The sequence below is a fragment of the Artemia sp. Qi Xiang Cuo genome, chromosome 2, assembly GCF_049724085.1.
Source record: "Artemia sp. Qi Xiang Cuo chromosome 2, ASM4972408v1, whole genome shotgun sequence".
Taxonomy (NCBI): domain Eukaryota; kingdom Metazoa; phylum Arthropoda; class Branchiopoda; order Anostraca; family Artemiidae; genus Artemia; species Artemia sp. Qi Xiang Cuo.
The window spans coordinates 84,094,113-84,120,009 of record NC_142795.1 but is presented as its reverse complement, the minus strand read 5'-3'; the positions used below and the strand labels follow the sequence as shown (position 1 = coordinate 84,120,009).

Below are 25,897 nucleotides of genomic sequence, written 5' to 3'. Positions count from 1 at the left end.
CCAACTCGAACCGTTTGAACCAATATGTCGAATTGTAGACACTATGGAAGTTTCTAAACGCTGTGATGTTCCAAATTCCAATTTTCATGTTATACAAATCATTGAAATTATTTTGGCCTCAGGAAAAGCAATGATCCCGGCTACCAGTGTAGGACGGGGATCGCATATCTTCTGAAGTCTACACTGAAGTGCTTAAGCCGGCTTAAAACGAGACAGCAAGAAGTCCCTGGGACCTCCAGTATGATTGGAGGCTTTGTGCAATCCTGGGCCCATCTTGGTCACAACATGGTTTTCAGCATTTGGCGATTCTCTTCTATCAGCAAGAGTCGAAATCCTGCACAGACAATCTCAAGCCTATTACTCCGACTGATTATATATTCATGCCTACAAATATTATGCTACTACGGGGAGGCAGTCCATAGTAGATAAATTAGCTAGGAAGAGGTTTATCAGCCCGAAAACGCCTGTCAAAACAACCCAAGCCCAGAAGAACTGTCCATTAATCAGAATCTCGTGCGAATGCTGTATCGTTTACTAGGCTGTAATTTCCTCGAGGGGTGCCACTCCTCAAGTTGGAATAGAGTTGACTGCAAGATCCCCAGTCTTGCAAATACCCCAAAAGGGTCGAGGCAACCCTTTGCCGAGGCTGTTGTCCAAAGATTTAGATCTTCCGCCCTGCCGCAGTTGTCCTCCTATTGAGGATCCTCCTGCGATGGTGTTCTTCATCACCCTGTGATTAAACCCATTACTGGGAGAAGGTTTGTAACTCATGGGACGTGTGGACACACCGATGGGGCCTATTGAGTGTACATTTGAGGGGGCTTCTTCGTCTTCCGCCTGTATTTATGGCCCCGGGCGAGGGTGCCCCAGTTTCTATTATGGACCATTACGGACAAGGTCCTCACTTGATCCGTGCCTCCTATTGAGGTACCCTACATATGCGTAAGGCGTTCCCCTATCGCCACCTTGGGACACGTTGTGTGGCCGGGGAGAGGCCCCTTAAAGCTGCCAAATGGTAAATACACTCTGTATCCTAGATAAATAGTATGTATAACCTATACAATTTATCATTTATAACCTATAACTTATAATCTAAAATCTATAAGCAACTTATAACCTAAATCATGTTCTAACCTATACTATTTATCATGTATAGTATAACTTATAATCTATAACCTATAACCAACTTATAACCGTTTAGCTCTCCTACTCTCCAGCAATGTGTTATTTGTTATCAAAATATCTTTTTTTAGATATTTAGTACCAAGGACACCTAAAATGAAAACTAATTCATTAAATTGATCAAGTGGAAACTTATGGCCAATAGATAGCACAGACAAATAAGATGCATAGCGAGTCTTTATAAAATATAAAACCTCATAATAAAATTATAAAGTTTCAGACAGTTAGCCATACTCTTGAGCATGATTTTTCAGCTTCCTGGAAAATCTGGAAAAAACAGCACTTCCTGGATAATGTTTGATTCTGCTAGGAACATGAAAACCCTGCCAATACCCATGCTTCAGCCAACCGTAGGAAGGAGGCCGTACTTCAAACCCATAAAGAAACTTTCATCAACCATTATCATTAGATCGACTTCGGCAGCCTTATAGCCTGCTTAACAAACTTTTCTCGCTGTATTCAAATTCTGTGTAAGCTTCACAGATTTTCCTCTTGCAAGCAGCAAGCTCAAATTGATCTGCTAACACCTTCTCAGATCTCTGCAATTACTGGTTTTATATTAATCAGGTTAGGTCATATAAAACTCATAAGTTGTGAATTCAAGCCGTAAAACATATTCTCTGATTCCTGAACTGTTTTCAAATGTCATAAAATCAGTCATTGCCACAAAACAATAACATTTTTAAAAATAGGTCTGGAGAAATCTTTATAAATATTTGCAAGCCAAGTTCATATTGACAAATGACAAAGAGTTAGATCACCACTTGGAGTTTAGTCACCCGGCTGCGAAAATCACGAACTATCACTTTAGATCCAAACTGTTAAATTCCTTGAACTATGCCTTGCAACAGACATTTTCTATTCAAAAGATTGCACAGTCTCATAACTGGATGTAGTTCCCAATAGATTCCGTAAAAAAACGCTTTAGATAAATTTGAGGAGAACTAAATTTGCTAGTATCTTTAAAACCATGAATAGCTTTCTTCGTAGTCTCAAACATCTATTGGAAGTAATTTCTTCTTGATTGACCACTGTTACTACAGGTCAATTTCTCAGCGTTTTTTTTTTGGGGGGGGGGGGTGAGCGATTTCTTCTTATTTGATGGCTTTTATTGCTTGGTGTCTTTGACCAATCTCTCATTGTCTTTGGCCAATATTTCTGCTAGTTTCTTTTCTTGTTTCAGTCGCCTTTTCAATGTTTGTTTTGAAGGGTTTTCATTTTGGGACAATTTTGAAATGAAGTTTTGAATATTTTTTACTTTCTTTTGCATTTTTGAATCAGCCAGATTGCCATTATCACCTATAATATCTTGCTCCACTCCTGCATGCCCCTTTGAAGCTGGAGCAGTACCAGTTTTAGCCTCACTAACTAGTTTGGGCTTAATCTCATTACCAGGATTACTTGAAGATAAGTCTGTTTTGGATTCTCTATACTTCTTTACTGACCACCAGACTGTTATTGCAACACATGATACAGGAATTCCAATGACAAGACACTTAATAACTGACATTTTATGCATAAGATTTGTATTTTGTTAATAATTGTTTTTGTCTAGACAATCACTTTACATAGTAAAAATGACATCATAATTGTCGCACTGTTATGACGTCAATAACCAAATGACGTTGTACTATCTGCACTGACAGTATATTTACAACTAAAAATGATGTCATATCATCCGTACTGCAATGATGTTTATACAATTCGAAATTGTCTCATTACTAAAAATGACATAATACTAATGGTACTACTAAGATACAAGTAAAAGAAACAATTAGATTGATTGCACCAAAAAAAATCCTGAGGACTACGCGATCAGTTCTCTAACGACTCTTTTTTAGAGAATCTAAAACATAAAAAGAGGAAATTATAAGAAAATTTATAATTCCTTAAACATTAAGATTCGGAGACAAAAATGAAGCTTACTAGAATTGGGTACTAGTTCAAATCAAATGCCCAAAACGATTTTCATTTAAAAGTATGATAATACTCAAATGTTTCGGATTGCTCTATTTTTATCAGACAGAAATAGGTTATGAAGCTAAACTATTTGCATATTACTCGTCTGTGCTTTGGTATCAACAAGAATACACTTATCTTCTACAGTGCAGGGTAGGATCCAAAGGGACAGAGGGACCCCAAGCCCTTCCCCCAAGATTTGTTATGGCACTCTGATTCGTTTTTTTCTTCTTTACTCTTTTTTTAAATAAACTTGTCAATTTGGTCAATTATTGGCGCCCTTGTCACATTGCCCCTGTCCCCAGATTTTGCTCTAGATCCACCGTTGCTTAATGCGTCTTCTTCTTGTTCGATCAAAGATGTTATGGCTGCAGCGGTAGCTGCAGCCTAGTAAATAATGAATCATATGCCGTAGTAACAAAGAATTAAAAAACGTGTTTAAATAAGCTTGCTAGTGAGAAGAAACTGTAATTTGTAGCTTATTGAGGAATAAAAACAAACATCTCCATTAGTCTTAACAATAAAATACTATTTCGAAAATAAAATTACGAGGATTGGAGAAAATATCGCTAAAACCACCCATAAATGGCGTGGGGTCGAAACACAAGCTATACCATTGGAATGGCCATGGCAGGAAACCCTACTCAGGAAACTTAGGAAACTACTCAGGAAACTTAAAAAATTTAATATTTTTGGGCAAAAATTGTAATTTTTATAGTATCGGTGGTGCGGCAGGGCGCGGCATAGTCTAAATTTGCACCCCCCCCCCCCCCGAGAAAAATCTAACTCCGGCTCTGCCCTATTCTCAGTTGCTAATGATTGATCTGGATAAGTTATCTGTGAAGTTAAGAATAAACCAAAAACTCATAAAGAGCTCGTAGCCGCTTCCAGATGTCAAACTGTGAGGTATTGTAAATATAATGCTTTTGGGAGCCGATATCACCAACTCGAATGTGTATATCTTTCAATGCTTATGAGTCAAAGCGCTTCATGGACGCTTAATTTCACAGAGGTGCACATATATTCCATAAAACCAAAGATTATATATATATATATATATATATATATATATATATATATATATATATATATATATATATATATATATATATATATATATATATATAAATGAAAAGTCAACTCTGTGCTATTATTTACTAAATATTTTTGTAGATGCTGATTCGATTAAGTCTGTTTTTAAACATACTTAAGGCTGCTTTCCACGGTTTTGCTCAGGAACCAATATCAACACTCCATGAACATTAAAATCATTGTACAACAATAAACATTCGTTTGGAATTTCTCAAATTTTTTAGCCTTCGTCTAATTGGCCTTTGAACTGTTTATGGGAATCATTTATCGTTGCAAATTTTGGCCAAAATTTCGCCAAAGTTCAGTTTGACCCTCGAAAATGCCCGATTGTTTTGAAAGCTTGGAGAAGGATGACCTATCTTACCTTTCCTATAGGAAGGTTGATAACCCATGATCGATCCAAATAAATTTATTATTTTATCCAGGGGGTTGTAAGTTTTTTTGTTAAATTTTTATTCGTTTTATATTGACATAGTCTTTTTCAGGGAGAAAGACTGAGCCTCTTCCGGAGTTAAACAGCCATCCCTTCCATAAAAACCTTTATTATCCCCTGGGAATAACTTACAACCCTTGCCCCTAATCTCTGGGGTTTCTTTCAACCCCAGAAGCCTTGTTATATGATATTTAGACTATTTTGAATAGAATGGCTATCTCAAAATTTGGCATTTTGGGACAATATGACGTGTAGGTAGGGGTGAGAGGGTAGCTGGCCTTTGATCACTTTGCCTCTTAAAAAGAGCACTAGAGCATCTGATTACAAATCCAATGAGCCCCCTTTGAACTTTATATGACCACACATTCTATAAAAACCCCTATATGTCCCCAGGGCCCAACTTACAACCCTTGCCCTAAGGACTGGGGGAACTTTTATACTCAAAGAAATAATTTCTAGACATTTCTGATAGGTTTAAAAAATGGCTATATCAAAAATTCGATTGGAAGTTTTTGGGGAAATGATAAGCGTGGAGGGAGACATTTGCCCTCTGATCAATTTTGACTAATAGAAAAGGCACTAGTCCTCTTAATTTCCAATCGAATGAGCCCTTTTTGAAGCTTCTACGACAAAACTTTCTATGAAAACGTTATATGCCCCAAGGGCATACGTTACGACCCTTGTCATGAGGGCTATTGGGGGAGGGTTGTCATCCTCAAAGACATAATTTCCAGACTTTCCAACGACGTTGAACAAAATGCTGATTGGAAATGTTTGGGGAAATGATGGGCGTTGGGGGGTGGGGAGTGGAATTCTCCCTCTGATTGCTTTCGACTATTAAAAATGGCAATAATCCTCTCAATTTCCAATCGAAAGAGCCATTTTTGAAGTTTTTACAACAAAACTTTCTTTATGATCTTATAGGCCCCCAGGTCATAACTTACAACTTTAGTCCTGAGGGCTGTAGGGGTTGTCATACTCAAACACATAATTTCCGGACCCTTCAACTATGTTCAACAAAATGGCTATATCAAAATGTTGATCGGTAGTTCTTGGGGAAATGATGGGTATGGGGGGGCATTCACCCTCCGATCGCTTTTGACTATTAATAAGGGCACTAGCCCTTTAAATTATCGATTGAATGAGTCCTTTTTGAAGTTTCTATGACAACACTGTCAAAGACCTAATTTCCAGAACTTTCTACTACGTTCAACAAAATGTCTATCTCAAAATTTTGTTTGTATGTTTCTGGGGAAATGGTAAGCTTGAAAGGGGCGTTAGTTTCCCTACAATCACTTTCGACTATTAAATAGGGCATTAGCGCTTTCAATTTCCAATCGAATGAACCCTTTTTAAAGTTTCTAGAACGCTTTGTATAAAACCTTATATGCCCCAGGGCATAACTTACAACCCTTGCTGACTTTTCAACTACGTTGAACAAAATGGCTATCTCAAAATTTTTATTGGATGTTTTTGGGGAAATGGTGGGCGTGGGAGGGGTGTTAGTTTTCCTCAAATCACTTTTGACTATTAAAAAGGGCAATAGCCCTTCGAAGTTTCTATTACAACACTCTATAAAAGCCCTACATGCCACCAGGGCATAACTTACAACCTTTGCCCTGAGGCTTGGGGGGGGGTTGATCATCCTCAAAGACATAATATCTAGAACTTTCAACTACGTTGAAAATAATGGCTATCTCAATATTTTGATTGGAAGTGTTCGGGGAAATGGTGGGCGTGAGAGGGAGGTTAGTTTCCCTTCAATCAGTTTTGACTAGCTTATTAAAAAGGGGACTAGCCCTTTCAATTTCCAACTGAATGAACCTTTTATGAAGTCTCTACGAAAATGCTTTCTATAAAAACCTTATATGCCCCAAGGGCATAACTTACAACCCTTGCCCTGACATGTTTGGGGGGTTTGTCATCCTCAAAATCATAATTTCAAGAACTTTCAACTACGTTGAACAAAATGGCTATCTCAGAATTTTAATTAAATGTGTTTGGGGAAATGGTGGGCGTGAGGGGGGGGTTAGTTGCTTTCCAATTACTTTCAACTATTAAAAAGGGCACTAGCCCTTTTAATTTTACATCAAATGAGTCCTTTTTGAAGTTTCTGCGACAACACTTTCTACAAAAACCTCATATGTCCCCAGGGCATAACTTATAACCCTTGCCCTTAGGGCTGTGGGGGGGGGGGGAGTGTCATGCTCAAAGACATAATTTCCAGAACTTTCATCTAAGTTGGAAAAAATGGCTATATTTAAATTTTGATTGTATGTGTTTGGGAAAATGGTGGGGGTGAGAGGGGGGTTAGTTGCCCTCCAATTACTTTCTACTATTAAAAAGGCCACTAGCCATTTCAATTTCCAATGGAATGAGCCCTTTTTGAAGTGTCTACGACAACGTTTTCAGTAAAAAAACCTTATATGCCCCAGGGCATAACTTACAATCCTTGCCCTGGGGGCTATGGGGGGGGGTAATTCTTAACGATCTAATTTCCACAACTTTCAACTACGTTGAACAAAATGGCTATCTGAAAATTTTTGATTGTATGTGTTTGGGGAAAACGTGGGCGTGAGAGGGATTTAGTTGCCCTCCAGTCACTTTACTATTAAAAAGAACACTAGCCCTTTGAATTTCCAGTCGAATGCGCCCTTTTTGAAGTTTCTACGACAAAACTTTCAATAAAAACCTTATATGTCCCTAGGGTATAACTTATAACCCTTGCCCTGAGGGCTCTGAGGGGCTTATCATCCTCAAAGAACTATTTTCAAGAACTTTCAACTACGTTGAACAAAATGGCTATCTCAAAATTTTGGTTGGATCTGTATGGATAAATGGTGGGCGTGGAGGGGGTGTTAGTTGCCTTCCAATCACTTTGACTATTAAAAAGGGCACTAGCCATTTCAATTTCAAATCGAATGAGCCCATTTTGAAGTTTTTACGACAACACTTCCTATGGAAACCTTATATGTCCCAAGGACATAGCTTACAACCTTTGCCCTGAGGGCTGTGTGGGGTTGGCATCCTCAGAGACCAAATTTCCAGAAGTTTCAACGACGTGAACAAAATGGCTATCTCAAAATTTTGATTGGATGTGTTTGGAGAAAAGGTGGGCGTCATAGGGGGGTTAGTTGCCCTCCAATCACCTTCGACTATTAAAGAGGGCAGTGGCACTTTGAATCTCCAATTGAATGAGCCTTTTTTGTAGTTTCTACGACAACGCTTTCTATAAAAATCTTATATGCACCCAGGGCATAACTTACAACCCTTGCCCTGAGGGCTGTGGGGGAGTGTACTCCTTAAAAACATAATTTATATTTGGAAATCAATTACGCTGAACAAAAGTGCTATCTGCAAATTTTGATTGGATGTGTTTGGGGAAATGGTGGGCGTGGAAGGGGTGTTAGTTGCCTTCCAATCACTTTTGAATATTAAAATGGGCACTAACCACTCCAATTTCCAATCGAATGAGCCCTTTTCAATGATTCTACGACAACTCGTTTGATACGAAGTGCCCTGGTCTAACCCCAAAAAATAAATAATACATTGTGCCAACATATTTCTTTACTTAGGCAGCGCGATTCTGTCGCCTATGAAACTCATTTACCACACTATCAGCATCTATAGCCTTATCAGTTTTTTTATCCTTTTAGTACTGTCGCTAATTCTTCCTCACGAAACAAATCTTCCTTCACATCCAAGGTATCACAAACTTTTTCATTTTGATCTATGTCTTTTCCTGCAACTCTATATCGGCTTAGCAAATTCTCAAAATGTTTTGCCCATCTCTCTTTAACTCTTTCCTTATACTATTTGTGGCCCCGTTCCTATCTTTAACTGGGACAAGTTCGGATTGACTGCTCCCTCTCAATTTATTAACATGTCAGTAGAATATTTTACTATTATACCGTCTAGTAGCATGTTCCATATCCTCAGCAATTTTATCCATGGCCTCCATTTCGCACCTCCTTAGTTCATATTTTAATGTTTTCTCCATTTTATTTACATTCCTTTTGTTTTCATATGATCTTTCACTCAGATATTTCTTGTACAAGTCCCTTCTCCTTTCTATTAAACATAAAGGTTTTTCACTAATGTTCTTAGCTGCAGTCCTAGCTTTCTTCCCTAAGACTTTTTCAGCAACTTCACAAATTATTTTTCTAAAATTATTCCAACCATATTCCACATTGTCAAATTTTAAACTCGCAAGTTTAGTATTCAACTGTCCCTGGAAAATTTCTCTCAAATTTTAATCCTGGAGTCTACCAACATCATAGCTTCCTGGGAGGTAGCTACCCTCCCGAAATTTCAGCTTCAAATTAACCCTAGACACTACTAGATGGTGGTCTTTACTTTTAACATCAATAACAGCACTCCTATATACTCCTATATAATTTTTATAGTATCGGTGGTGCGGCAGGGCGCGGCATAGTCTACATTTGCACCCCCCCCCCCCCCCCGAGAAAAATCTAACTCCGGCTCTGCCCTATTCTCAGTTGCTAATGATTGATCTGGATAAGTTATCTGTGAAGTTAAGAATAAACCAAAAACTCATAAAGAGCTCGTAGCCGCTTCCAGATGTCAAACTGTGAGGTATTGTAAATATAATGCTTTTGGGAGCCGATATCACCAACTCGAATGTGTATATCTTTCAATGCTTATGAGTCAAAGCGCTTCATGGACGCTTAATTTCACAGAGGTGCACATATATTCCGATTAATTAAGTCTGTTTGATATAAGCCGATTCGATTAAGTCTGTTTTTAAACACACTTAAGGCTGCTGCCCACGGTTTTGCTCAGGAACCAATATCAACATTCCATGAACATTAAAATCATTGTACAACAATAAACATTCGTTTGGAATTTCTCAAATTTTTTAGCCTTCGTCTAATTGGCCTTTGAACTGTTTATGGGAATCATTTATCCTTGCAAATTTTGGCCAAAATTTCGCCAAAGTTCAGTTTGACCCTCGAAAATGCCCGATTGTTTTGAAAGCTTGGAGAAGTATGACCTATCTTACCTTTCCTATAGGAAGGTTGATAACCCATGATCGATCCAAATAAATTTATTATTTTATCCAGGGGGTTGTAAGTTTCCTGAGTAGGCTTTCCTGCCATGGCCATTCCAATGATATACCTTGTGTTTCGACCCAACGCCATTTATGGGTGGTTTTAACGCTATTTTTTCCAATCCCCGTAATTTTATTTTCGAAATAGTATTTTATTGTTAAGACTAATGGGGGTGTTTGTTATTATTCCTGAATAAGCTACAAATTACAGTTTGTTCTCACTAGTAAGCTTATTAAAACACATTTTTTAATTCTTTGTTACTACGGCCCATGATTCATTATTTACTAGGCTGCAGCTTGATATCTTAGATCGACCAAGAAGAAGACGCATCAAGCAACGGTGGATCTAGAGCAAAATCTGGGGATGGGGGCAATGTGAAAAGGGCGCCAATAATTGGCCAAATTGACAAGTTTATTTAAAAAAGAGTAAATACGAACAAACGAATCAGAGCGCCATAACAAATCTTGCGGGAAGGGCTTGGGGTCCCTCTATCCCCTTGGATCCGCCCCTGCACTGTAATCGCGTAGCCCTCAGGATGTTTTTGGTGTAATCAATCTAATTGTTTCTTTTACTTGTATCTTAGTAGTACGATTAGTATTATGTCATTTTTAATTATGAGACAATTTCGAATTGTATAAACATCATTGCAGTACGGGTGATATGACATCATTTTTAGTTGTAAATATACTGTCAGTGCAGAAAGTACAACGTCATTTGGTTTTTGACGTCATAACAGTGCGACAATTATGATGTCATTTTTACTATGTAAAGTGATTGTCTAGACAAAAACAATTATTAACAAAATACAACTCTTATGCATAAAATGTCAGTTATTAAGTGTCTTGTCATTGGAATTCCTGTCTCATGTGTTGGAATAGCAGTCTGGTGGTCAGTAAAGAAGTATAGAGAATCCAAAACGGACTTATCTTCAAGTAATCCTGGTAATGAGATTAAGCCCAAACTAGTTAGTGAGGAGTGGAGCGAGATATTATAGGTCATAATGGCAATCTGGTTGATTCAAAAATTCAAAAGAAAGTAGAAAAATTCAAGGCCTCAGTTCAAAATTATCCCAAAATGAAACCCCTTCAAAAAATACATTGAAAAGGCGACAGAAGCAAGAAACTAGCAGAAATATTGACCAAAGACAATAAGAGATTGGCCAAAGATAACCAGCAATAAAAGCCATCAAATAAGAAGAAATCGTTCCCAAGAAAAAAAAAACTCCGAGAATTTACCTGTAGTAACAGTGGTCAATCAAGAAGAAATTACTTCCAATAGATGTTTGAGACTACGTAGAAAGCTATTCGTGGTTTTAAAGTTACTAGCAAATTCAATTCTCCTCAAATTTATCTACAGCGTCTTTTTTACAGAATCTATTGGGAACTGCATCCAGTTGTGAGACTGTGCAATCTTTAGAACAGAAACGTCTGTTGCAAGGCATAGTTCAAGGAGTTTAATAGTTATGATCTAAAGTGATATTTCATGATTTTCACAGCGGGGTGACTAAACTCCAAGAGATAATCTAACTCTTTGTTATTTTTCAATATGAACTTGGCTTGCAAATATTTATAAGGGTTTCTACAGACCTATTTTTAAAATTGTTTTATGGTAATGATTGATTTTATGAAATTTGTAAACAGTTCAGGAATCAGAGAATATGTTTTACGGCTTGAATTCACAACTTTTGAGTTTTATGAGACATAACCTGATTAATATGATACCAGTAATTGCAGAGATCTGAAAAGGTTTTAGCAAATCAGTTTGAGCTTGCTGCTTGCAAGAGGAAAATCTGTGAAGGTTACACAGAATTTGAATACAGCGAGAAAAATTGTTAAACAGGCTATAAGGCTGCCGAAGTGGATCTAGTGATAATGGTTGATGAAAGTTTCTTTACGGGTTTGGAATACGGCTTCCTTCCTACGGTTGGCTGAAGCATGGGTATTAGCAGGGTTTTCATGTTCCTAGCAGAATCAAACATCCAGGAAGTGCTATTTTTTCCAGGAAGCTGAAAAAACAGGCTCAAAAGTATGGTCAAATGTCTGAAACTATCATTTTATTATGAGGTTCTATATTTTATAAAGACTCGCTATGCATCTTATATTTCTGTGCTATCAATTGACCATAAGTTTCCACTTGACCAATTTAATGAATTAGTTTTCATTTTAGGTGTCCTTGGTACTAAATATCTAAAAAAAAAGAATATTTTGATAACAATTAACACATTGCTGGAGAGTAGGAATGCTAAATTGAAGTAACGTTGTAGATTTTGAATTCTTCTGAAGGAAATAATGTAAAACAAAAAGGAGTTAGAACATGGTTTAGGTTATAAGTTGGTTATAGGTTATACCTTATAAGTTATACTATACATGATAAATAGTATAGGTTAGAACATGATTTAGGTTATAAGTTGGTTATAGGTTGTAAGTTATAGGTTATACATGATAAATTTTATAGGTTAGAACATGATTGAGGTTATAAGTTGGTTATAGATTGTAAGTTATAGGTTATACATGATAAATTTTATAGGTTAGAACATGATTGAGGTTATAAGTTGTTTATAGATTGTAAGTTATAGGTTATACATACTATTTATCTAGGATACAAAGTGTATTTACCATTTGTCAGCTTTAATGGGCCTCCCCCAGGCCACTCAGCGTGTCCCCAGGTGGCGATAGGGGAACATCCTACAGATATGTAGGGTACCTTAATAGGAGGCACGGACCAAGGAGGGAACTTGTCCCTGGGGGTCCATAATAGAAACTGGGGCACTCGCCTGGGGCCATAAATACAGGTAGAGGAGGAAGAAGGCCCCTCAAATATGCACTCAATAGGTCCCACCGGTGTGTCCACACGTCCCATGAGTTACAAACCTTCTCGCAGTAATGGATAGCTTCATCTCTGAGCGGCCAGTTTTAAGGTTTTGCTGCTATACTCCGTGAAATTTTCCCCATGCACTCTATGTTCACTGTGCAAGCCCCCCCCCTTTAACCATAGCCCGTGTCATTCATACAACATACCTATTATAAGAAACTGTCTAGGAACTTCAAAAGAAATAATTAACTTCTTTAGAATTTCAACCAAACGCTCTGCAATTTTCAAACAAATTGTTCAAGAAAGCAATCTTATCACAGGGACAAAAATAATAAGAGTGAACAAATTTTGTGAGACCAGATGGGTGGAGGAGCACTTAAAAGCTATGATTTTGTTTAAAGAGATGTTCATTATTATCTGTAAGACTATGAGGGAAATTCAAGAAAATCCTGATTCAGATTCTGAATTTTCAAGCAAAGCATATTCTTTGCTCTCTGCTATTGAGAGATGCAGTTTGATTGCATCTATGGTATCTGTCAGTAAAGTTTTTAGTCTGTCTCACAATTTGTCGACATCTTTGCAATCTGAAACAATAGATCCCGTATACTTTCTGAAATACACTGACGAACTTAAGAGCAAGGTTAGAGACATGAGGAGGAGAAGTGAAGCTATGTTTCATCCACTCTTTCCTGAAGGGACTGAAGTGCTTCAAGATTATGAAATCAGCATTAGAGTGCCAAAATGTGCCCCAAAATAAACACATAGAGATAATGACGGAACAGCGTGAGAGAATCCTGATATGTATTACTAACTTTCAGTGTTTATCCTGTTTATGGACTACTTTCTGCAGCAGCTGCATCAGCGATTCCTTAGTCAGAGAAAGTTGCTGGAGTCACAGCACTCTACATCGATACATCGACCTTTCACTCTACATCGATATCCCTAAATTGTATCCCTAAACAAATGTATAGGGATAATTACGGAACAGTGTAAGAGGATCCTGGAACGTATTACCGACTTTCTGTGTTTATCCTGTTTATGGACTACTTTCTGCAGCAGCTGCATCAGTGATTCTTTAGTCAGAGAAAGTTGCTGGAGTCACAGCAATACCTTTCACTCTACATCGATTTTTGAAGATTGGTGCAACAGTTCCCGCCACTCCTATACCAGGAGTGCCTCAGATCAAGAACGGCTTAATGGATTGGCCTTATTATCCATACACAGGGATGCTCCAGTCAATGCAGAAGACATTTTGGAGAAACTAGCCCGCGACAAAAAGGGCGGCTTGATTTTATATTATAATTATATGTTTACAGTGTTGTCTCAATATAGAATGTACCTTATATTCTAAAACCTTTGTTTTTCCTTTTTAACCAGTACTATCATCCCTCGGTCAAAATATCCATCCCGCTCCGAAATTTATCGCTGGGTTGGCCCCTGCATATCACTGTCTTCAGAAAGTTCCTCTTGGGGTTGTATTAATAATGTATTAAAAAACATTATAGTACCTGGTACAGAAAAAAAAATATTTGCCACCTAGTGCCATTCTTCAACACTAAATTGGTGCAAAAAAAAACAAACTAGGCATATAAACAGAGAAAACGCAAAAATGACATAGCATTGAGCAAAAACCGCAACAATAGAACGCTGGGATTGATGCTTTTTCAACTAATTTATTGAATATTTTACTTCGATGTATATGCTGCAAACTTTTTTTTTTCGTTTTTTTTTTACATTCTTCTGAAAATTGCCGCATCGCTGTTTTCAGAAAATTTCTCATAGATTGCATTAAAATATATTAATTATATAAATAATACAAATAAAGCAAAATGTATTAAATAAGTTATATTAATGATGCGTTGAAAGCCTTTTCATAGTCAGAGCTGTTACTAAACTAAATTTTGTTAATTATTAGAGGCGGAAAGTCGACACTGATTATATGAACGTGAGACTCTCAATCGACACTAAAACACGACGCATTGCGGAGCTGGAGCGTCGTCTCGCAGCCAAAGACCAAGAACTGAACGATAAGGATCTCCAGTTAAGACAAAGCCAAATGGAAGTCAATAGAGTCAAATCAAAGTACTCAACTAAATTACTTGACGAAAAGGAGAGAATTCAAAGGAATGCTGAACGAAAGAATGCAGAGGAGACAGAAAATTTGAAACATCAACTTCATGAGAGAGAAAGATATCTTAGGAAGTTAGGGGATATGGCCTTGAGAAAAAAGTTTGACAAGGGTGGAAATCGTAAGTGTTTTATTGCTGTTATTTTCTATTATCCTATTTCCATTTTCTATTCATCCTATTTCTATTATTCCTATTACACTTTTCTATTATCTGTTATCATTTGTATTTTGTTCCTTTTTTCTTCCAAATTTTTATTTCCGGTTTTTAAGTTTTGTTATTGCCTATGAATAGTTCTGACAAGCGGGAAGGAGCAAAATAAAAAAAGTTCAAATTTGTGTGAAAAAAAGGAAGAAGATATCAGAAATCAGAAACACGAAACCAGAATTTGTTTCTGTTTAGTATTCTGAAGTTCGACGTCTCCACACCACACTTTTTTACGTGATCTAGTTTAAATGGCTTCAAACAAATAATCTGAGACCACACCAGTTATTCATGGCAAAACGAGAAAACGTAAAACAAACGAAGAAAAAAAGGCAATCCAACAGCCTGAGGAAAAAATCAGCAAATATTTTAGCCAATAACTCTATTCAACCGTCAATAATGGAAAAAAGGAAAAAAAGTCCTCGGGACAAAATAAAACACTGTTGGTTCTGGCCTCTCTTGCGCCCGGGACAAAATCTTGATTAGCACCCCCGCCCCCTATCTCCTAAAAATTTTCAGGCCAAATTTGACCAAAATTTTAATTTTTAAGAACTTTTTGATTTATTCAAATCTGAGTTTCGTTACTTTAGCCTCTACAAAATTATTAATTACCTTGTTCCAATTGATTGCTTCTAATTCTTTAATTCGGTCTAATTACTTTTATTTTCAAAGAATGGTAATGAAGATATGGGGGAAATGAAAATTTCGGATTCGATGACCCTGAATAGGGTCTTCTCGGCCCAACTGAGTTTGCTAAGTTACTGGGTATTAAATATTAAAACTGAGTTCTGCAGGCTGCTCTTGATAGCAGTGCATGTCTTGTCAAATACACCAGCAATGACTGAAATTTGACTCATCATGAAAAATATGCTACACTTAAATTTTTACTTGTATCATGAGTGGGATTCGTCCGTATCTAGGGAATGCCCATGCACTGGCTAGCTCAGTCTTGATTATTATGATGGAAAGACCTATTGTTGACTTCTGTAAATTTTAATACGGGAAGATACAATAACAGATTTCGATGAAAACGAAATAGTAAAATAATATCTCTCTGTTAATCTATACTAGAAGATTGCAGAATTAGGTATCCATAACAAGCAAAAAAGCAAAAACAAACCAAATTAAAAAAATAATTCACTTCATTCCTCCGGGTAATTGGTACATGGACATCAAAATAGTATTTTGGTTGTCTTTCTGTTATTCGTTTCTTTTGTTTCAACATAATAGAATTGTTTAGATATATATGTTTAAATATATATTGTGTTTCAACACAATATATAATTTCAACACAATCTGTTATTGAAATATGAAATATTTTGGCTTTAAGGAAGAAGTTTGACAATGATAGAGCTCGTTTGTGTTTTTCTATATTTGTCCGTTTTCTCTCTTTTGTAGTTTCTCTTTTGTTTCAGTTTTTTTTGTGTGTGTGTTTTCAATTTTATTGTCTTATTTTTTAGATCCTTTTTTGTTGAAACCAGGCATTCAATCAAAAATGATATTGCTGTATCTTTGTGACTTGTATTTTCTAGTGAACGTGAAAGAAGTGGCTTCTTGTGAGCGAGTTTTCGGTTCGCTTTTTTTTTTAATCAGAGTTATTTGTTGTTGTTTTTTTTTTACCTTTTTTTAACGCCTAGGATAAAAAACATATTATTACGCCATACCTAGAAGGTCCAAACTTCCAAAAGAAATCCAAGATCCTAATCAGTCAAATACGTATGTAGGGGGGTTTACTCCCCCCCCCCCATGTATATGCAATTTCCCTTCGTTTCTGGTATAATTCACTTTGGAGGGGGTGTTGGCCCCTGATTTATGGGCTAATTTAATTCATTATTCATTCCTTTTAATATGGTAGTATTGACGGTAGCGTACTCAAAAAAGATTTTATGTGCCCTTTGTTGAGCTAGGAGGGAGGCCTACTGAGAAGGGTTTATTCTCTTCTAAAAATGAATTTGAGTCTTTTTCTGGCATATAATTCAGGAAAAGCCAGCCATGCCCTGCCATTTTATCAACTTTGATCAGCAACCCACTTTCAATAATGTAAACAAATAAACAAAAGATATATTTTAATTTAAAGCAATTCGTTTTTAGCTACAGTGTCCCAAGCTGCATCGGACACAGATTTGCAAGCTTTTGACCTGGCCACGCCTAAACGAGCAGAGAGAGAATCTAGGCGGGTGAGTGTTTTTCTTTTTTGTCGTGTTCTTACTTTACTTAAGTTCAAGTTTGTGACAGCTGGATTTTATTCAGTAGTCATTCTAATATAATTCTATTCACACATTTTTTTTTATTACTTATTCCTCATCTTTTCAAAAAGAAGAAAATTACTTTGACTGTCTTGACTTTAAAAGCTAATTGAAGGCAAGAATTTAGTAAATTTTTCTTTTCTTTTTTTTGCCCCCCCCCCCAGTTTTATGCAGAAAGATGAAAGAATAGTACCCGGGCTAGGTTCATCTGCATGAGCAATGTTGTAATACTGTACGAGGAAACAATCTTTGTGGCATACATTGATAAATCAACTAAAATTCCATGGGAATGTGACTGTAGTCATGATATACAGGAAATGGATAAAATTTGTTGGTTTCTTCTTCTTCTGGATAGCCAAGATTTTTTCAGCTGAAAATGTGCACATGCCACAATTAGTTAATTCCTAGCTTTTGAAGATACCGACAATGCAATTTGCTGATAGCTATCCACGGTACTATCAGTAACTGATTTTAATGTCCAGTGTGACTGTTTTTAGCTATGTATAGACATTTATTAGTTATTTATTGGTCATAACCACAGTGTGTAGTATAGCCCTACTCCCTGTCTATATACCTCATCCTTACTGCCTGAGCAATTAAATCCTATATCACCTAATTTCATGTTTCCTACCCCAGGCATATGGGTTTTCGAAACTCCTAATTAGCTCAGTTTGAAGCGTCTGAATTTTGTTAGTCAAAATATTGACATGATAGTTATGTTTTAACCTTTTAACAGTCCATGTTGCAATTGTCATATTCTTTAAATCATTGAATTTATCTGGCCTCTGGAAATGCAGTGGTCCCAGAACCATTGCAGGACAGGAACTAACACTTCTTCTCAAGGTTACACGAAGTGCTTAAACCGGCTTAGAACAGGACAGCAAAGAGCCCCTGGGACCTCCAGTTGAATGGAGGCTTTGTGTAGTCCTGGACCCACCTTGGTCACAGTATGGTTTTCGACACTTGACTTCTATCAACAAGAGTCGAAAACCTGTCTTGACAATCTCAAGCCTATTACCTCCGACTGTTTATATTTTCATGTCTACAAATACTATGCTACTACGCGGAGATAACCTGTAATATATGAATTAGCTAGGGAAATGTTTTTCAGCTTGAAGAATCCCGCCAAAACAGGCCAAACACAGAAGAATAATCCATTAATCGGAATCCAGTACAAATGCTATAGTGTTTACTAGGCTATAATTTCCTCGATGGGTGCCACTCGTCAATGTCACCCTGCAGCGCTACGAGGTCATGCAAGCAAGGATTTCCCTGTTGGGGATAGGGACGGATAAAGGAACTTCGGACGGAGCGGAGAATCCAAACTGTCTCATTGCACCGGAATGGCTCCAACCTTTTATACCCAGCCTATCCTCATCAGGGTTCGTTTCCGTAATAAATTAAAGGATCATATATTAGTACCAGAATAAGTTAAGATTCTAAATGTATATACATATATATTATTATTGTTATTGGGGAAAAAATTTCATTCTTTTAACTTTTGAACTTTTGAAAGTTGGTCGTATAAAAATAACATCGTAATCATTTTTTAATCAAATCATCTGAAAAGAAATTTTTGAGTGACGAATTATATTGGCCTTAGAACTTGGAAAAATTTTTCCAAGTTCAAAATTATTTTGTCGTTTCGTTAGTCTTCCCCTCCGTTAAGGGGAAAAAAACAGATAGGTATGTCCATATGTAAAGAAAGCTACTTTGCTTGTCTTAAAATTTTTCTTTTTCAAAACTGAATTAACTTAATTAAATTAAACTCTTAAATATAAACAAAACTTAATTAAAACCAAACTTAACTCTTTTTCAAAGGACCCGCCCCTATGGACTTTTTATCCATGTATCCAATTTTTTTACCGTATTTGCCGGGGCATTTTGTGCATATATGCATTGTGGCACAATGTCCACAATGTGTATACACCATATTCCCTGTCTATTTGTGTATGCTTGATTTAATTGAAACAAAACGTATAGTTCTTTCCTTTTTTCAAAGACTTATTTTGCTATTTTTTCAATTTTGAAGGATCGTAATGAGAACTTTCGACAACGTCGATCCAAGTCTGCCGGTGGTGAAAAGTGGCTTGATCATAGGTCGCCAGGTGTTTCTGTGCCATTAGGAACTGTTTTTCAACCCTTGATGCGCAAAAGAAAATCAGTCACAGAGCTTGGATCCCCGCAGGATGTTGGAAAGTGTGATCGATATGTGCTGACTACTCAGGATAAGGATTCTGGTGGGGAACTGGAAACCAGACTTTATAAGGTAATCTGGGTCTTTCTTTTCTTTTCAAAGCAATATATTATATGTTAAAGATAAACATTTGGTGGAAAAAACTTTTCCTACTCTAGCAATCTGGACAGAGATCCACTTGAACGACTTAGTATTGCTTACCTATAGGATCACCTAGGACAAACAGTGCTTCGAACTATAATCCCCCCCCAAAAAAAGACCCATGGATGTGCGCAGTTGTAGTTAGCACTTACAAGCCATCGTAAACACAAAAGCAAAACACCTCAAATAAAATAAGTTATTCCCAAAGTGTTCACCATAAATCCGGACTCATTAGAGTACTACACACTAGCCTTTATGAGTTTTGGTGCTTCAGATTGCTGACCCAGGCGTAGTGGCGCACCTACTATAAGTTGCTGAATCCCTGTATCCCTTGCTGAATGTATCTCTCGTATCCTGTATCGCTTCAATAAGTTGCTGAATGGTATCCCTGTGATATGTGAACCTTGTGAAACTCATGCATAATAATAAAATCATCAGGAAATAGATGGAAAAGGAGATTATAATAATTAATAATAATAATAATTTATTTTTGACCCACTAACAATTATAAAAAAGTGGAGTAACAAAATAAAATAAAAAGTAAAGACATACAAAACAAAACACATGCAAAACAGTATCAATATAAAGAGCTACAAATGCAAATCAAAATGTGAATCCTGTTAGGAGAAAATTAGTGAGTGGGTACAAAAAAATTATTCAGAACAGACCTATGTTCAAGAAACGAAGCGTAGCTTGGAAACCATTCTTTTATTAGATTTGGGTAAATCTGTTGTAGAATTTAGTAGACTTCCGAGCTAATACTAATACAATTCGCCATTTACATAAAAGAACCCAGAAACTAAAAAAATATATCTCTTGATATTATTTGATAAACATTGTACGTATTTGCTCAAAAGTATGTTATATTGAAACTATTTTTTTCCCAAGCTATTTTATTTTTTGGAAATCGGTCAAAATCGGTTTTTGGCTTAAAATTTGACTTGTATCGTTAAAACCCGTAACTGCGTATTATTGCATAACTCAATAATTGTGAGTATAAGGCTGATTAGATGGTATTTGAATGTATATTACTTTCTGGGAACAGAAAATTAATTACTTCAAAATTGAAATCATCCACTTTATTATATATTTTACATTTTTAAGAAATTTTAAGAAAAATAACTTGGTTTACTTTTTCTTACTGTTGTAAGTTCCAATAGTGATATTATATTATATTTAACTGATCGATCAACAACAGTTCAAACTGGGATTAATCCTTTTATTAGACAGTGAAAAAATACTGGATATTTCGGTCATATATAGTGACTGTCATCAGCCGAAATACATATTTATATTTACCTAATCTCAATTATTTAATTAAATACATTATTATATTTAACTAATCTTAATCTTGGAGTCTCAGAATGAATTTTTCACTTTTAACCAGTTCTTTTTTTTTTTTTTTTTTTTTTTTTTTTTTTTTTTTTTTTTTTTTTTTTTGTGCAATTGTATAACTTTTATGTTTTTGTGGATTTAGTGTAGCTATATCGGTATGTATGTATGGTTTTTGCTTAATTAAAGATTGATTAGTTTGAATATGTTTATGTATGTTTTTATAATTGTATTATTGAAAAAAAAATCTGGGTAGGTTTTTTATTTTGGACGTCTGATCTATTTTTGTTATTACTTTTGTTTCTTTTTTGCTTTAGGGAATTTTGTAGGGCAATGTTTTAAGTGCTGTGTATGTGGATCTTGATGACGTTGAAATTTTTAAGCTTTTTTCTTTCGTCTTTCTTTATCCTTTCTTTGTTTCTTAATTCTAGCTATATTTGTATATTTGCCTCTCTTTCTTTTAAGGGTTCATATTTATTTGGGAATTTTTTTCTGCTGCTAGAATCGGTGCACAGGTCGTTCTTAAGCGGTGCACAGGACGTTGAAATTTTTAAGCTTTTTTCTTTCGTCTCTTTTTTGTCCTTTCTTTGTTTCTTAATTCTAGCTATATTTGTATATTTGCCTCTCTTTCTTTTAATGGTTCATATTTCTTTGGGAATTTTTTTCTGCTGCTAGAAGCGGTGCACAGGTCGTTCTTAAGCGGTGCACAGGACGTTGAAATTTTTAAGCTTTTTTCTTTCGTCTCTTTTTTGTCCTTTCTTTGTTTCTTAATTCTAGCTATATTTGTATATTTGCCTCTCTTTCTTTTAAGGGTTCATATTTATTTGGGAATTTTTTTCTGCTGCTAGAAGCGGTGCACTAAGCTTTTTTCTTTCGTCTCTTTTTTATCCTTTCTTTGTTTCTTAATTCTAGCTATATTTGTATATTTGCCTCTCTTTTTCTTTTAAGGGTTAATATTTATTTGGGAAATTTTTTCTGCTGCTAGAAGCGGTGCACATTTTGTTCTTAAGCAGTGCACAGGACGTTGAAATTTTTAAGCTGTTTTTCGTTGTTTCTTATATTTGCTTTAAGGGTTTTTCTTTTTAGGGCAATGTTTTTCATACTTCTGGAGGCGGGGCACAGGTCGTTCTCAATGACGTTGAAATTTTGAAGCAAACGTCGCCAACGTCAATCAAGAAGCGGCGAGCACCTGAAACCATACTGCCTGGGGAAATTGTTGATTCAAAATGTAAAACCGGTATTGTGGGGGGTGTAAGTTCCAAAAAGTCGAGACGCCATTTGTGAGGTTCTTTAAATTAATTATTGTCTCCTATCTTTTTGTATTCTGTGTATGTTTTCTTTTATCTGATTTTTAAACTTCAAATTTCAACATGAGATTGAATACAATATTTTAGAAGTTTTGTAATTCCCATATTTAAATAGTAGTAAAATTTTTATGCTTTATCACAGTTTCATTAGTCTTATTTTTCTTTGTTTGGCTTATACAAATTATTATTTTATTATTAATAAAAAGCACGCATATAACGCGTTCTAATGACCAACATAAATTTAGTTTAAGGTCGGAAAAAAAAATATTTAATATGATTGTTGCTCATAAAAGTAAAAGGTAAATTTATGGTATATCATTTTACAAATCTATAGTTTTATTCATATAGCAAGATCATATGGATTATAGAAAATTATAAAAATACTTTGTTATTATTAACTGTATATCATTCGAACGTGTTGGTGTTGACCCACAATTATTTTGCTTGATTTCTGCAAGATGTGGTTAACATGAGATATTTTGTGCATTGTTTTGTAAGTAGTATACTTGTCAGATTTAAAAAAATAAAGAATTTTACTGTTTTCTATTGAGTACTTTATTCATTCGCAGTATTATCTTTTTTTGTTCATCTTTGCTCTTCTTTTTCCAGTTTTTTATTTTCAATTTTTACATAATACAAAGAACACCAGGAATTGAGCAAACAGTATGTTAAATGGATAGGACAGTAATATTGGACCCTTCAGCGTTTTTTAAATAGGAATTAAAAGTCGGTCACCCCACAAACTTTTCTGATCACCCCACGCCAGTACTGCTGAGGACTGTAACAAATAGGGAGGCAAAAGCGAAATTTTTTTTTGCTTTGCCTGTAACAAACAGGGATAGCGAAAATATTGTTATGAAGCCTTTAGAGGAAAAGCCCCGAACCGGCCAACCCGACCGGGCGGGATTTAAGGATACTCCGCGGATGATGCGGTCCTGCTGGGCGAAACTAAAAAAAACGCAGAACAAACGACACTTGAATAGGCCAAAATTTGGAGTTTAAAATCCCGAATAGTTTAAGTTTATAATACGGTCAAAATTCGGAATAGGTTAAAATTCGATCAAAATTAAGTTTATTTGAATTCAACTTCAATTTATTTTTATCTAAAAAAGCGTATTAGTACACCTAATATTTGCTTTTAGCGAAAACGTCCTTGCGTGAATCCATCAGCCCGGTTTAATGCAAATAAAAAAAAAGATAACAATATAACGGCTATATTTATTAAGAGTACAATAATTAACTGTTTGATTTTGTGGTAGCAGTCAAAATTCCTAAGCATACATATCTTTTGTAACTGTAGAGTTGTTTCATCTCAGATTTTCTTTTTTGAAAGGAGAGTACCATCATTTCTGTACTGTAGGAACTGAAGATTTTTCCTGTATTTTCCCAATAACGTATATACAATGTTCATTTCATTTTTGATAATGTAACGGTTTCTTTGAGCACGTACGTAAGTATTATTTTAAACGACATTTAATTTTAAGAACTTAGTTTAGGTTCCTAAGAATTTATTTAAGCTCTAAGACTACATTGACTATATTTGAAGTTAAACAAAAAAAAATATAGGAAAAAAAAGGAAATCGTTATGTCAGTAAAACGCCTGAAAATCGGTTCTAGGCGTTTACCCCCCCCCCGGCGATTATCACCCGCGGAAAACACCCCCCGGTAAATAACCCCCCCCCGTGGAAATTAAGGCTTTACAAATTTGAGAATTTTATTTGAGTTTAATTTTTTTTTATTTCCGTAGGGGGAAGGAATTTTGGTACTTGTGTATTATGCCCCACTCACTCAAGTTTACGCTGTGTAAAATTAGAGAACACGCCAGTTTTTTCGTTACTTTAGGAATAAATTTGGGCTATATATTTGCATATTTGGGGGGGGGGGGAGTATAGCGGGTCTGCATGCAAAATGTGTTTGGTACAATTATTTTGCATATTAGATAGTTAGATAGAGATGTGTATTTTAAAGCCAAATATACGGTCATAAACATAGTAAAATAACATAAATGAAAGGCACAAATAACATAAACTTTGATCGGTGATCATCATAAAACACTTAAATGAAACACTACATTAACTGAATAATAGTACTTAATACTTGGAAAAACGGTTATTGAAAAAAAAAAAACACTTAACACTTGGAAAAAAACACTTAAATGAAACATTACATTTATTTTATACTGTTTTTTTTTGTTTTTTTTTTTTTTTTTTTTTTTTTTTTTTTTTTTTTTTGTATTTTGGGTACCCGTCTTCTACAAGCAGATAATAAGGAATAGGATGTCACTTTAAGGGCTTTTTATGGGGCTCAGAATGATATTTGCATGGAAGCAACTTGTAGGATGTATTTTAAAAGGATATGAATAGACTGTATCGAGTGATGTGTTTAGTCTACTTAGCAAAATAATGCAAAAAAAAACTATAAAATTACCAAAATTATTAGGATAATTGTGAAAATCTCCAAATTTCTGGAGAGTATTGGACCTGAAACCTTCTTCCAGTATAAGGGTACCAATTCATGAAAATGAAGGGTAAGGAGAAGAATTTTTATTTATTTTTAAAACGAAGACGTGAAAAAAGTTGTTTTTAAGTATCTTGAGGGCATTTGCCCCCCTGCACCCCTGTTCAGGCTCATTTGCCTAGATATTGGCCTATTATAAACAAGTTGTAACTATTTGACTATAATGAGGCTTTGTTAGAAATGAACGTGAAATTAAAGTTTTTCATGAGAGGAAAATTTCTTGGATATTGTATAGGAGAGAGGCTGTTCTGAAGCAAACACTACAATAAAAAAAAGCAGCACCGTTTCATTCACCAATAGATGCTCTTTCCAAATATAATATTTCTTACTCTGACAATACACTTCATTTTGATACTCTGATGGTCCCAGATGCAGGGGTGTCCCGAGGCTCGTTTTATTCGTAGGGTGATCTTCGTAAATTTTACCGAATCCCTACCTGATTTATGCCGAATTTTCTGCAGAAATCTAGAATTTTGCTAAGTTTCGGCCGATTTTGTAAATTTCTGCCGAAATTTTCGCTTTCGGCGAAAATTTTAACGAATGTCAAAAAAGTTGGGAGGAGGCCCCCCCCCCCCCCGGGACGCCCCTGCCCAGATGTCAACATGAATGATATATTTCTACATTATCTTGTACCTCTCGATGCTTCGTGTTTTTTGTTGTTGTAGGGTTTTTTGATCCGTTACAAGGAATTGCCCTTTTTCATTGCAAAGGAATTTAAGATCTTTTGAATATTAAATATTATTATATTTAAAATTATTTAAAGATACGGATGACAAGGGAAGGAATCAGTGATAAAATGTTTAACAGAAACATGTTGCATGTTATAAAGTGAGATTTTTTTGTAACTTCTTTTGCTTTTGTGCACATCCTTGGACTATATCTGGGACCATCAGAGAGAGAGAGAGAGGGGGGGGGTGCATTGTCAGAAAAGTGACCATAATATTTATAAATAGTATGAAATAAGAATTTAATGGTAATAATATTGTTTTTTAAGCATGTTTTCTTCAGATGAGATCAACCACTAAATATTTGTTTGGATATAATTAGACATAAGATATAGATAGATAGATAGATATTTATTGCAAAACAAAAACCTGTTTGGGCCATGGCAAAAACAAACACAGTTGCATATATACTTAAAACACATGATAATACCATATATAACAATAACTAAACATAGCCCATAGCAAATAAAAATAAAATAACATAACAATTGCAGCACAAAAACACACATAATACTATAAAACTAACTCATATAATTACACACAATGTCACACA

At 35.6% G+C, this 25,897-nt stretch overlaps 1 protein-coding gene across 1 annotated transcript in view; it reads left to right on the top strand.

The window, feature by feature from the left end:
• The window catches only part of LOC148955715 (kinesin-like protein KIF23), an 89,177-nt gene extending 66,540 nt beyond the window's left edge, over positions 1-22,637 (top strand). Inside the window, exons 13-17 of the mRNA XM_089107893.1 lie at positions 10,569-10,702; positions 14,465-14,798; positions 16,971-17,056; positions 19,158-19,394; positions 21,882-22,637. Coding sequence (XP_088964019.1) covers positions 10,569-10,702; positions 14,465-14,798; positions 16,971-17,056; positions 19,158-19,394; positions 21,882-22,079 — 989 coding nt within the window. The 3' untranslated portion in view covers positions 22,080-22,637. The remainder of the gene's footprint in view (positions 1-10,568; positions 10,703-14,464; positions 14,799-16,970; positions 17,057-19,157; positions 19,395-21,881) is intronic.
• Positions 22,638-25,897: the final 3,260 nt, after the last annotated feature.